Here is a 12,402-nt window from a genome sequence, read left to right on the forward strand (position 1 = left end):
TAAGTAGAGTTTTTATTATAACAAGAAAGCTGTGAGCCAAGGTTCTTCTTCATTTCCTTCAGAGACATAAGTTCAGATTCACTTTCTGGTAGAGGTGGAGAGAAGACCAGTTGCCCTCCAGGGAATGTGGCAGCTCAGAACTTCTCAGGGAGCTCGAGCACCATGTGTGGGTTATTGCAGCTCTCCTCCCCTGACTGTCTCCTGAGTGGTAGAAGATGAGCCAAGGGGTGTCTTTCCTTGCTCTGTCCCCTTCATTTACTTTTGTGTAGCGTGAGGGGAGTGGTGAGCTGGAGAGCAATGTGGTGTGTCCTGAGTCCTGGCAATGCTGCTTAACTTCCAGCATTATTCCCTGGGGTTTGTCTTATTTTCTTATTACAGTGTTGATACTAAAACGTAGTTCCTGGTACTGATTTCTGTTTGTTTCCTGAGAATAAAAGCTTTCCTTTCATGAGGATAAGTGGCGAGGTGGCAGTGTGAGAGCCAGGAGCCTCACAGACCCTATAGGCAGTGACCTCTGCTGTGGGAACCACATGGCATGGAAAACAGGGGAAATGACTTAAGAAAAATGACAAGATCAAGAAGATCTTTGTCGAGTAACACATGCAAGAAAGCAGCATTTGAGGAGCTGTGGTAGAGCAGATAAAAATTAGATGTAATTTTGACTTTGTGAGTCTGTGGCCAGCAAGTGGTTGTCCCCCCCTCCTCCCAGCACACACCTCTGCAGGTGCATCCTTGCACATTTGCTTTGTGCCTCCCGCCCTGTGGGGAGCTGGGGACACACACAGGTACGAACATTTCTAGCCAGTGCACAGTTTTAGTGCTGTGTTTTTCCAGCAGGAGAACCACAGGGGTTTCCAGGTGTGTTCTGCTCCCCACAGTGCCCCCAGCAGCTGCTGCAGCGCTGGCTCTTCACAGGGAGAGTGCCAGGGCTCCAGTGAAGCAGGAATCTTTTCCATCCTTCCACATCTCTGTTCTGTTTCAGCAAACACAGGCAGCTGTAGGATGTGTGCCAGTACCAGTGGCTTTTCCCAGGGAGTCAGGCTGCTGGGCTCAGCTCTCTGCAGTGCTCCACTGAACATTGCAATGAACTGAGAGAAAGCAAAATGAGTGTTCTGAGTGAGCAATTTAATCCCCACCTGTACTTCTCTATACAACCCTTCTGGTGCTTAAACACATTTATTAAATGTAAAGCGCTACACCAGAGCTTTTTTCTTCATCACCTATGCAGTTAATGAAACTTAATTTGCACAAAACATGGGTCATGGAATATTCTCTGACCTAGCCACCAGCTGGTTAAACTTTGTTAAGTTTACTAACCTGTGTTATCTGTTGTGCATAGACTTTGTAATTTTAAAGTATTCATTAGTAAAGTAATAATACATGCTGTATATTCCCAGGACGTGCCATATGTTATCTTAGGGTGGAATAGGGTGATATATCAATCTACCCTCAACTTTCACTTTAATTTCCAGTAAATTTCAGAGTTGCTGAATAATCTGGATAATACCAAGTATTGATCTCCTTTCTCCTGTGCTTATTTGTATTGTGGTCATAGATGATTTTGTTTAAGGGATTTTTATTTTGGTTTTTTTGGTGGCTTGGTTATGGTTTGACATTGGGTGGTTTTACTTGGGTTTGTTTTTGGTTGTTTTGGTTTTTTTTTTTTTTGGTGGTGGTGGTGGTGGTAGATTTTGTCTAGTTGCAAGTCTTGCTAGGGGTAAGATTTTGTGAAGACACTAATAAAAGTTGTTATAATTTTGTGATTTTTTGGTGCAAACCTGTCGGTAAGTCATTCCCATTATTGTCATTTTGCAAAATGCTCTAAGCCATAATTACTCAGTAGTGAATGAGTGTAATCACAGGTCTCAATGTAGTCCTTTAGCTGTCATTGCCTGTCATTTTTAGGGACTCTAACTTGTCCCTCACTTGTCACAAGGGCTGTGTGTATATGTATGGCTGTACATATACATTCTCTGTCTGAAGATGGGGACACTTCACAGTTCCAAATGCATCATAAAATCCTCTTAATTAATTACCTGCTCATGGGCTCCCATAGGATTACTCCAGGGGGTGAGCTGGAGGTTTGCATGTTCAAATTTGGAGCATGATAATTTGAACCTGGTCTGTGGGAAGGGTTTCTGTCCATTTTCAGAAGTCATAATGTCCCACAATTGCTGGAATCACAAAATTCCTGATTATCGGTACATACAGGGGTACGTGTGCCTTGGTTAGAGGGACTGCCCAGTTCCATAGGTGCTACTCTTGCCAGGAATATTTTACATTCAAAGAGAGCTGGAATTTTTTAATTGATCTCTTGAACTTTATCTTTTATATGGTAAATGTTTATTGAATTATATGTTGGGGTTTTGAGTATCTTTGTGTCTGTTCAGATTGCCAATTATGAACCTACAGATTTGTACTAATTCATAATTTTAATTGTTTATGCAATAAAACAAGGAAAACTTTGATATAAATGACAACATGGGCTTTTTAGCTTTATTTTCATTACCCTTACCTTTGAAATAGAATAAATATTTGTTCTCCTAGCCAAGGCATCTTATAGTTTTATTCCCAGCTTTCTCCACAGTTTTCCCTCTGTAGCACTTTGTTGAAAACAGAGCACAGTAGGCAAACACTGGTGTGTGGGTTTCAAATTCCTGGTTTGTGTAGATCTTTTGCTTGGGGTACAAATGGGACTAGAAGCTCAGATTTCTTTGTAGGCAATATATTTATTGTGGAGACCTTTTCTTTTAAACTGGGTATATCCCTTGAACTGTCTTTCCTATGTATCTGTTTTTATTGGAAGATTGTCCTTTTTTGCAATTGTATGTTTTCTACCTGGCAGATTCTCCTTCAGGTGTCTGTGGGAAATGTTTAGGTAAATCCTCTTCCCTGCAAAGGGCTTTTACAAGGTGGAAAGGTGACAAAAGAAGGGTGGGGTTGTTTCAGCTGTTTTATGGGTGTCACCATAAAACCAGGGCCAACCTTAGCATCCTGGTAGTACCACGTGTAGATGTGACCTCACAGGTACCCAGCACTGGGGCACATGCCAAGTGCTGTAAATGTGCTGTAATGTTTCACCTGTACCTGTTTGAGGAGAAAAAAGAGATCTTTGAATTTAAAGGCTCCTGCGTAGGTTCTTTAGGCTCTTAGATAATTTTCAAGGTTCTCTTGTCTCCCAAATATTTCTCATCTTTTTAAAGGGAAGATTTGCAGAGGGAAAATCTGCTAGTTGTGATGTTTTAAATAAGGGAGATAGAGAAAATATCCAGGATTTTATTTGTAGTACATCAACTTGCTAATGACTTCATTCTAGAAGTAATACTGTGTACTTTCACTCTAGAAATAATAATTTGGTCAGTGCATGTGATGGGTTCAGCAGGGCACTGGGTGGAAGGGAGGCTCAGAGCAGGCTCCCATTGTCCTCTGGTCAGCCTCTGCAGGGCTTTAGCCTGAAATAATCCCAGCTTTTGGAGCAGTAGCAACAGCAATGATGTAATAATAAAGTTGTATCTCTAAAGGTTTTCTGTGACATGCAAGAGACACTCCATTTAATAAGGAGCTGTTGCTGACATTTGACTCTCATATAGCTTTTGTCCATCCCATAATGCTCAATATTATTGGGGTACTATTTTAGTTGTCTGTCTTTGAATTATTTTAAACACCCAGGCACGAAGCTTACAGAACCTGTATTTTTTGTCTTGGACAGCCTGTAATCTCAAATCTGGCTTTCTGTGTAGGAATTGAATTTGGACTGAAGAATGGAAATACCTGCTGAAAAAAATAACTGGGAAGTGATGCCAAAAGCTTGTTATCTTATTATTCTTCTTGTTATCTCAGTGAAAATCAGATGGAGCCTACTTCTACATAATCAATATTACACAGTAGCTGTGGAGGATACCCTCAGCATTCTCACCAGATTCTGTAGCGGTGCTCTTGCATACTACAGAGATTTTGCAAAGTTTTATTGATTAGTTTATATTTTTTATTTCTGCTAGGTGTATGCGGGTCTTTATGAAACTCTGGTTTGTTTGCTTAAGGATAAGTTTCTAACTATGTACTGTAACTAAGAATTATTAGTATACTTGAAGATCTTTGAGTATGTGGAATATTTCATCGAGCTCATGCATTTTTGGGTGTTGCCTTAAGTGCATTTGTGTGTGATGTGGAAGCAGAAATTGTTGTGTACAGGATGCAGCCATGTCTGACTGTCTGGGCTGCAGTGTTGAATTCCCATGTCCTTGCATGGAGGCCTGGCTTGTGCTCACAGCATTTACAGACACCAGTTTGGGATGTTTGTGTGACTTGTAGAGAACGAATTTCCACTTCATGCAGAACACTGAAACACAGGAATATCCCTCTGAAAGAATAATCCCTTTTAATGTAACTGGAGGATGCTGCCTGTGGGCAAGGGAAGACCATGGAGCACCAAGGTTTGATCTCAAAGGGAATCATTCACATATTTTGATCTTCACATCAATATTTCTACCTAATTAGGAGTTTTCTACATTGATCAGCAGTTGAAATGGCTTCTCCCTTTACCATCCTTCTCTATAAGAATGAGGAATTGCTGCCCATCCTACCTGCCTGCCTGGAGTCCTCCTGTGCTGATCTGGTGGAGAAGACTTGGGTTATGAGAATGAAAATTTCAGTCCTCACTTGTACTATCATCTGCCAAGACACCACCACACTGAGCTTAGATCAAATATTTAATTAAACAAATGTTAGCCAAAAAGCGAACTTGAGCTGCTCTGTGACGACTTACAGCCTCTCCTAGGGAAAGAAAAAAAAAGGAAGTGACAGGATAAGAGGGAATGGACTTAAGCTGAAGGAGGGAAGTTTTAGATGGAGTAAATTCTTCCTTGTGAGGGTGATGGGGCCCTGGCAGATTGCCCAGTGGCTGCCCCATCCCTGGCAGTGTCCAAGGCCAGGTTGGACGGGGCTTGGAGCACCCTGGGGTAGTAAAAAGTGTCCCTGCCCATGGCAGGGGTGGGACTGGGTGGGCTTTAAGGTCCCTTGCCACCCAAACCATTCTGGGATTCTGTGAATGTGCCTCTCATTTCCATCAGGCACTCTGGCTTTGGGGAGGGGTTCTTGCTTTCGGATTCAATGTTTGCAATTAATTTACTGGCCGTCTTCTGTCGGAGGAGATAAAAGGTAGAACAACCTGCCTCAAAAAGCAGGGTGGTTTAGAGAAAGTTATATCCCATTTGCTCCCCCTGTGTCTGAGCTTTCAGGCTGTCTGGAAGCAATTCAAGTTACGGATTCTGGAATTTGTTGCTACTTCGTGTTAAATTCCAAGGACTTAAAGAAGCCCCTCACCCCTGCAAAGTCATTTTTTTGGAAGCTGTTTTTTCAGCATTCCTAGCACGTAAGAGCAATCTTGAATCCTGTTCCTGGATAGCTGAAACAAATGCTTTTTTCACTGTTGCTTTCCTGGGGTGATATTAAAAGCAATATGAATGGACAAAATGCTCAGGGAGAAGCAAAACTCTGCTCCAGAGTTGGTGCTGGACTAGTGTACAAATAGTTAACTCAGCAGCCTGGATGATCTGAATCTCTTCCAGGTGACCGAGTGCAGCTCTGTTTAGCTTCCTGCGTTTGTCCATGTGGAATTACAGGCTGGGGCTGCCTCGCCCTGGGTGTGCTTCCCCAGCCTGAGCAGCTGCGAATCCCCAGCTCCTCCTGCAGCACCCCTGATGGTGTGAGGAGGTTCTGGAGATCTGTGAGGGATGGGTTTTTTTAAAAGCCTTTTGCAATGATTTCTAAGTAGTCTGGGAAATGATGATTTGGCAGTTCGGGGTTGGCTGGTGATTTCCCCATTTGTCTTTGGGCGGGTGGTTCAGCACTTGTGACACAGCAAATCCTGCTGAGGAGGCTTGGGAGGGTGGTTAAGTTGTAGTTGCTTAAGTGCTGATACCTGCTTAGTTACCTGATCTGAGAAAAATAATTTGTCACAGGAAATATCAGAAAAATAGTATGTGACTTAGGAGGAATTCTGTGGGCATATTGTGTCTGTCACCTTCCTTTGGCCCAAAAGAGCTGATCTTGAGTTGTCATTTTCACCCCTGAGGAGGGTGTACATGCTGAAAAAGGAGGCTTAAATTTGCTGTGATGTGTCAGAAATTTCTAAAAGGTCCACAAAATAATAATAATAATTTCTTTTAAAATATGTTTAATAATCTAAAGCAAAGTGGTACCTGATGCTTCTAATAGGTTTAACTGTGCATTGTGTCCATCCACTTAATACTCAGTGCTACAAAATATTCAGTATTTTCCTTGAGATTATTCTGTTTGTATACTTAGAAAAGCCAGGAATTATTTTTTTCCCGTGTTCCCTCTTTGTATAGCAATAGGCTTTCCTTTCCCTTTGGACCAATTTTGGAGATTCCCTACCTTCTGAATGTATTTCTAACATATTTTGTCATCATGGAATAATTTGTCCGAGCTTTTCCCTGTGTTGAAAAGTAACTCTTGTATTGAAAAGCAAAAATTAAAAGCTGTATTCCTGTCCCTGCAGTATAACCCCGTGTTGTGAACTGTGCTGCTACTCAGCAGTGCTTTTTCCTTGAAATAAGCAGTTTATCCTTCCCTTAGCTGTGGTTGTCCCTGTGTCTGTCCTTACTGCACTGCCCTCTCACCTCTGGGATGCAGGGAACACTCCCTTTACTTTGAGATACACACTGAAGTCTTGGGATTTGTATGCCTTTTTGCTTTTTAAAAATAATATATGATTACAATTCTGGTTTGCTATAACAGTGGATAATCTCCTTACTTGCACTACCTTTGAAATAATTTTCTCTCCTTTTCCACTCCATTTCCTTGCTGTCTTCCCCTGCAGGCGTCCCTGTGGAGCACCCCCAGCTCTCCTCCGTGGTGCTGAAGGGTCCCCTGGGCCTGGCCCCGGCCTTCCAGGTGAACTCCAGTGCAGCCCCCCAGGGCTCGTCCCCTCTGCTGAGCCCCGTCCTCAGCGACGCCGGCGGCGCCAGGGTAGAGGAGGACGATGAAATGAAAAGGAAGGTAAGGTCAGGGCTGGAGAAGGATGGGAACATGTGGGAGCTGTGCTGGGCACGGAGGGTGCCAGGAGGAGCTGGGTGCTGGTTGTGCTGTAATCTGTGGTGGCTGTGGTAAAACTGCAGTGCTGAAGGTTGGTCGGATGTGTTGTGCTGTTGTGGCAGGAGTCCCTGGTGCCCTCCTGGCATCTTCTTGTGTCTTCTTGGGGTGGCCACTGGGACCACCTCCCTCTGATTTAGCAGGAGCAGTGTGTCAGGGAACTGTGTTCAAAATTCACCTTTTGTACCTCAGAATGGAAACAAGTTCAGGGTGGATGTTAGGGAAAGGTTCTTCTTCCCCCTGATCCCTGGAAGGTTCCCTAGGGAAGTGATCACAACACCAAGCCTAACAAAAATCAGGGAATATCTGGATGATGACCCTAGTCATATAGTTTGTTTTCAGGTGGATCTGCAAGGAGTGGGGAGCTGGGCACATTGTTCCTCAGAGATCCTTATTTGTTAAGGTATAAGGTGTTTGTTTCCTGGGTTCCTTCCTTCCTATGCAGTCTCGTCACAGTCTCATTGGTCCATCTCACCATATGTTGTTCCTCCAGGTCATGCTTTCAGACCATAACAGGACCTTTACAGGGGTGCTGAGGTGTTCCCCTTGAACTGTGGAGGTCCTGAGCTCAGTGTGAATTCTCTCCCAGTCATTTCTTCATGGGCTTGGTCAGCAGAGCTGGCCGTGTTGAAGTTGTCCTCTCCACAGCTGACCCTGCTGTCTGGAGAGAGGTGGACAGTGCTCTGGCCTTGCAGAAGCTTGAGTCTCCTTTTCTGGAAAGAGAGGGACAAAAATGCCCCTGGCTTTTGCAGGTGCAGTGAGTCTCAAGCCAGGAACAGCTTTGGATCTTTCAGGGGTGCTTATGTCTAGGTACTGCTCCATGCCTGGGCTGCTTTCTTCCTGCCTGCCACTGAGGACTGGTTGCTTTAACCAGGGACTCCCCCACATGATGTGGGATTGTCCTCCCCCCATGCTGAGCTCAGGATTTGCTGCATTTCTTCCAGTAGGGTAAGGAAGTCCACCTAACAGCAGAGTTCCATGACCATTTTTCTGGAAAACTCTCTGCTCTCCTTGCCTTGCCTGCAGAGGTTTGTTGGCTCTGGTGCTTGAGAAGGATCCAGGATCTTCCATCACAGTGCAAGGAAGGCTCCACTGTCCAAATTCAGTTCCACGTGGAGTCAGTGGCCACACTGGGATCTGCAGTTTTCCATGCAGCCACAAAGAAGAAACCACTTTGTGTGGTCTTTTCTTCTGCTCTTCTGCATGCCCCATCCAGTGTCCTGGTTGTGTTACCTCTGTCAGGATCAGGATCCTCAGGCAAGAAGGTCACAGGCCTCTGCTCTTTGGTGTCTTCACCACGTTCCTGGGCACCTCCAGGCCCTTCTGTGATGCTGAGAAACACCCACGGTGTGGACGTGGTGCAAGTGCCTGCCAGAGAGAGGAAGCTTTAACCACTAACTGGCAGCTGAGCTGCAGACAACCCACCCGACTGGCAGCTTCCCTGTCTCATTTAGACTTTTTGAGGGAGTTTATAGCTTTGGCTGATCACTCTACTATTAGTTTCCATAGTTATTTTTAAAGTAACTCCTCTCATTTATCCTTATAGCTTGGAAATAATGAGCAAAGACAGTGTTGGCTGGCTTAAACATGAAGCCCAACCCTTTCTGCCACATTCTGCAAGGTCTGGTGTTTTGGCAGCTTGTGTTCTCCTTCAGGCTGAAACTAATTTATATAAGAAAGTGAGACTCCTTAGAAGGAAACTTCTTTTTCTTGTATTGATCTTAAGTTTGATCAACTCCTGAGTATTCCAAGGCTTTGATGTCTATTCAGAGACATTGTTTTAAGTGAAACAGATGCAGGAGGAAACCAGTGTTAAGTTGGTTACATTTCACAGAAGCTTTACAGCTTTGTTGTACAAGGAAAATGTAATCCTACAATCTCTCTCCTGACTAGAGCTGTTATTTGAAGTTGATTCTGCTGTAGTTCCACCTGGTTAATCAGGGCATATTCTGCAAACTCTCCAGTCCTCACAATGTGTGCTGTCTGCTTTTTGCTGCCATGGTGCTGCTGGTCCAGTACTGATAACTTGAGAAAGATGAATTTTTTTCTTTTCTATTTTAAATCACTGTGCTTTTCTTTCATCTTACTGGTAGATTTCTCCCTGTTCCTTTTCTAATAAAGGTTAATCGTGGCAACCCACTTAAGAAAGGGCATTGAAGCTTGGCTTTTTGGGGGAGTTCCCCCACTCAGAGTTATTTTTAACACTCCTGAAGCCTGGTGTTTGAAATGAAAAGTTAAACTTTTCTGTCCATTACAAGTTCAGAGTAGAGCTGTTCACACCCCACAAGCTGGGGTTGCTGCATCTGGTGAGTGCTGAAGGTTTCCAGGTGGGATTGTTTGTACATTATGTGGTGAAACCTCAGTTTTTCCAAGTGGCAATATTTGCCTTGATGCCTGCTGTGGTTGTAGAAACATTTTCTTTGGACTCTAGGAGGAGACTGCCACCTCAGAGAGTTCTTGTGTTTGCTTTTGAGGCATGAGCTGGTTTCCTTTCCCCTTGCAGAGCCTGAGCAGTGGTGAAGGTGTTTGGCAGGGCCCCTGTGCACTGACAGCCTTTCCACTCCTCTGGTGCAGGGTCTGCCCTGCTGCTGCCAGCACTCAGCACAAGGGATGCTCTTAGGACTGGTGCAGGACAGAAAAAAAAGCAAGTTAGGGGCACTAAATTCCACAGGGAGCAGTTTGGAAAGAGCAGGAACTTCTGAGTATAAACAGAAAGGGCTGGTGTGCTGGGGAGGGAGGAAGGAAGTGAAGATGCCTGGGAAAATAAAAGCCCTCTTGTGCCCCAGGTTAGCCCACAGTCAGCTGAAGCAGAAACCTGCAGAAGTGTTCAGAGGTGGAGAAAAACATGATCCATGCAGGCTGTGAGAAGCAACAGGTTATGACCACGGTGTGTTTTCAGATTTTAAAAAAGTTCCCCCATTGGGGAAAAAGTTACCTGCCTGTGTAGAAGTCATGGTCACATGTTTTCACACAGCTTCATGCTCTGTAAGATTTTAAAGAAGTGCAATAAGATCCTGTACACAGTCCAGAAGGGGATGTACCCAGAGCTGTGTAAAAACACCCCTGATAGCAGAAACTCTCCTGTCATGTGAGGAACTGCTGAGGCTGAGATAAAGGCTGCTAAAATGTCACCGTGGGCTCCAGGGAGGCCAGAAAAATGCTGTTGTTCCCTTTGGGAAGAGGCTGCTTATGAAGGATGCCCACTGAGGTTCCACAGCATAGGAGACTGCAGTCAGGTAAATAGCCCAAGGAAAAAAAACAACATTAGGCAGGACTTTGCCTGACACCGTGTACCTGAGACAGGTAGACTGAAGTTAAGGGGGTGGCTGTGGAGTGAGTAGGACTGTGTCCTCTGTTCCTCCAGGGAGGGGCTGACGTGTGCAACTACAATATCTAACATAAAATAACCTGAAAAGAGACTAGACAGTGTCTCAAAATTAATTATTTGAGGAGACACACCTCTAGGGATTCTCTGGGCTCAATAGAGAGGTTACTGAGCAACCAGGAGAATGTCTCCTCCACAGGCAACATTGAGCTGGAGGACTGGGAAACACCCAGAGTGCTGACAGCACTGGAGGCATCTCAAAGTGACTCTATAAAGAGAATTTTTAATTCACTCAGAACATACAAGGAAACAGAAGAAAGACTTTTCAAAGCAGTGTTTTCCTCAGGAGGGGCAGAGATGGGGGAGAACAAATTTTGACATAACTCAGTGGCATTTGACACTACAGCACAGCATAGGAGCTAAGGAGACAAAGCAGTCCCTTGCCTTGAAGAGTGACTGATTCCTTAATATTACATGATTTTTAGTAATATATGTTTTCAGGCTAACTCTGATTTTGTGTTGCAACTGCACAACATCTCTTACCACCATTTAATTCCTTTATTCTTCCATATCCATTCTGTTTTCTCTTTAAAGAGCAGCCTAGAGCAGTCATGCAGCCAAAAACTGCTCTGGTTTGATTTTTCTTTTTTTCTTAACTAATTAATATGGTCTTCAAAGGATCAGCTTGAGTGAAAGCTGTAAGTGGAAATAAACAGTTTTGGAATAGGACTGTTTGCAGATCTGTTGGGCTGTGTTTGGTTAGAGAAGTGTTTAAAATCTAGGAATCTTGGATTAAGTGTTTCCATATTTTTGTAAAGTGTTCCTTTGATTTGAAATGGAAGTTCATGTACTGGAAGTGTCCAAGGCCAGGCTGGACAGGGCTTGGAGCACCCTGGTGTCGTGGAAGGTGTCCCTGCCCATGGCAGGGGGTCGGAATGAGATAAACTTTAAGGTCCCTTCTAACCTAAACCATCTGTGATGCTATGACAATTGACAAATAATTGCCATTATTTTTTAATACTCCTGCAATATAAAGAATATTTTATATTCAAGTCAGTCTGGGGGAATGTGATGCTGAACGAAGAGATGTCCTGTTAGTAATGAGCTGCTCCCTTTGCACAGAGCAGGGAAGTAGATGCAAGGTTTGAGTGAGGCCCAGTGGGGAATAGAGGTTTGTGTTTCAGTGAAGAGGATGCAAGGTTTGAGCTGCTGCCCAATGGGGAATAGAGGTTTGTGTTTCAGTGAAGAGGATGCAAGGTTTGAGCTGCTGCCCAGTGGGGAATAGAGGTTTGTGTTTCAGTGAAGAGGATGCAAGGTTTGAGCTGCTGCCCAGTGGGGAATAGAGGTTTGTGTTTCAGTGAAGAGGATGCAAGGTTTGAGCTGCTGCCCAATGGGGAATAGAGGTTTGTGTTTCAGTGAAGAGGATGCAAGGTTTGAGCTGCTGCCCAGTGGGGAATAGAGGTTTGTGTTTCAGTGAAGAGGATGCAAGGTTTGAGCTGCTGCCCAGTGGGGAATAGAGGTTTGTGTTTCAGTGAAGAGGATGCAATGTTTGAGCTGCTGCCCAGTGGGGAATAGAGGTTTGTGTTTCAGTGAAGAGGATGCAAGGTTTGAGCTGCTGCCCAGTGGGGAATAGAGGTTTGTGTTTCAGTGCTCACTGGTGGCTGTGTCCTTTCAGCGCTACCCCACCGACAAGGCGTACTTCATAGCAAAGGAGATCCTTGCCACAGAGCGCACCTATTTAAAGGACCTGGAGGTCATTACAGTGGTAAGTGGGCTTGACTTGCTTTCTTTTCCCTTTTTTTAACAGATTTGTGATTGTTAGGTTGGAAAAATTTGGATGTAGCATAATCCATGAGCCAGGTAGCTGTCCCCTTCCTTGTTCCTTCTGTGGGAGAGCAGATACCTTCTCTGGACTTCCTTCATTTGCTCCAGCAGCTATGTCCTGTGCCATCCTGATGGCTTTA

At 44.3% G+C, this 12,402-nt stretch overlaps 1 protein-coding gene across 1 annotated transcript in view; it reads left to right on the top strand.

Annotated features, from left to right (window-relative positions):
* FARP2 (FERM, ARH/RhoGEF and pleckstrin domain protein 2) overlaps positions 1-12,402 on the top strand; it is a 73,749-nt gene that overhangs the window by 44,873 nt on the left and 16,474 nt on the right. Inside the window, exons 14-15 of the mRNA XM_063408488.1 lie at positions 6,842-7,020; positions 12,114-12,203. Of these exons, the coding sequence (XP_063264558.1) occupies positions 6,842-7,020; positions 12,114-12,203 (269 nt within the window). The remainder of the gene's footprint in view (positions 1-6,841; positions 7,021-12,113; positions 12,204-12,402) is intronic.

This window comes from Prinia subflava, chromosome 11, assembly GCF_021018805.1.
Source record: "Prinia subflava isolate CZ2003 ecotype Zambia chromosome 11, Cam_Psub_1.2, whole genome shotgun sequence".
In the NCBI taxonomy this organism is placed as follows: Eukaryota; Metazoa; Chordata; class Aves; order Passeriformes; family Cisticolidae; genus Prinia; species Prinia subflava.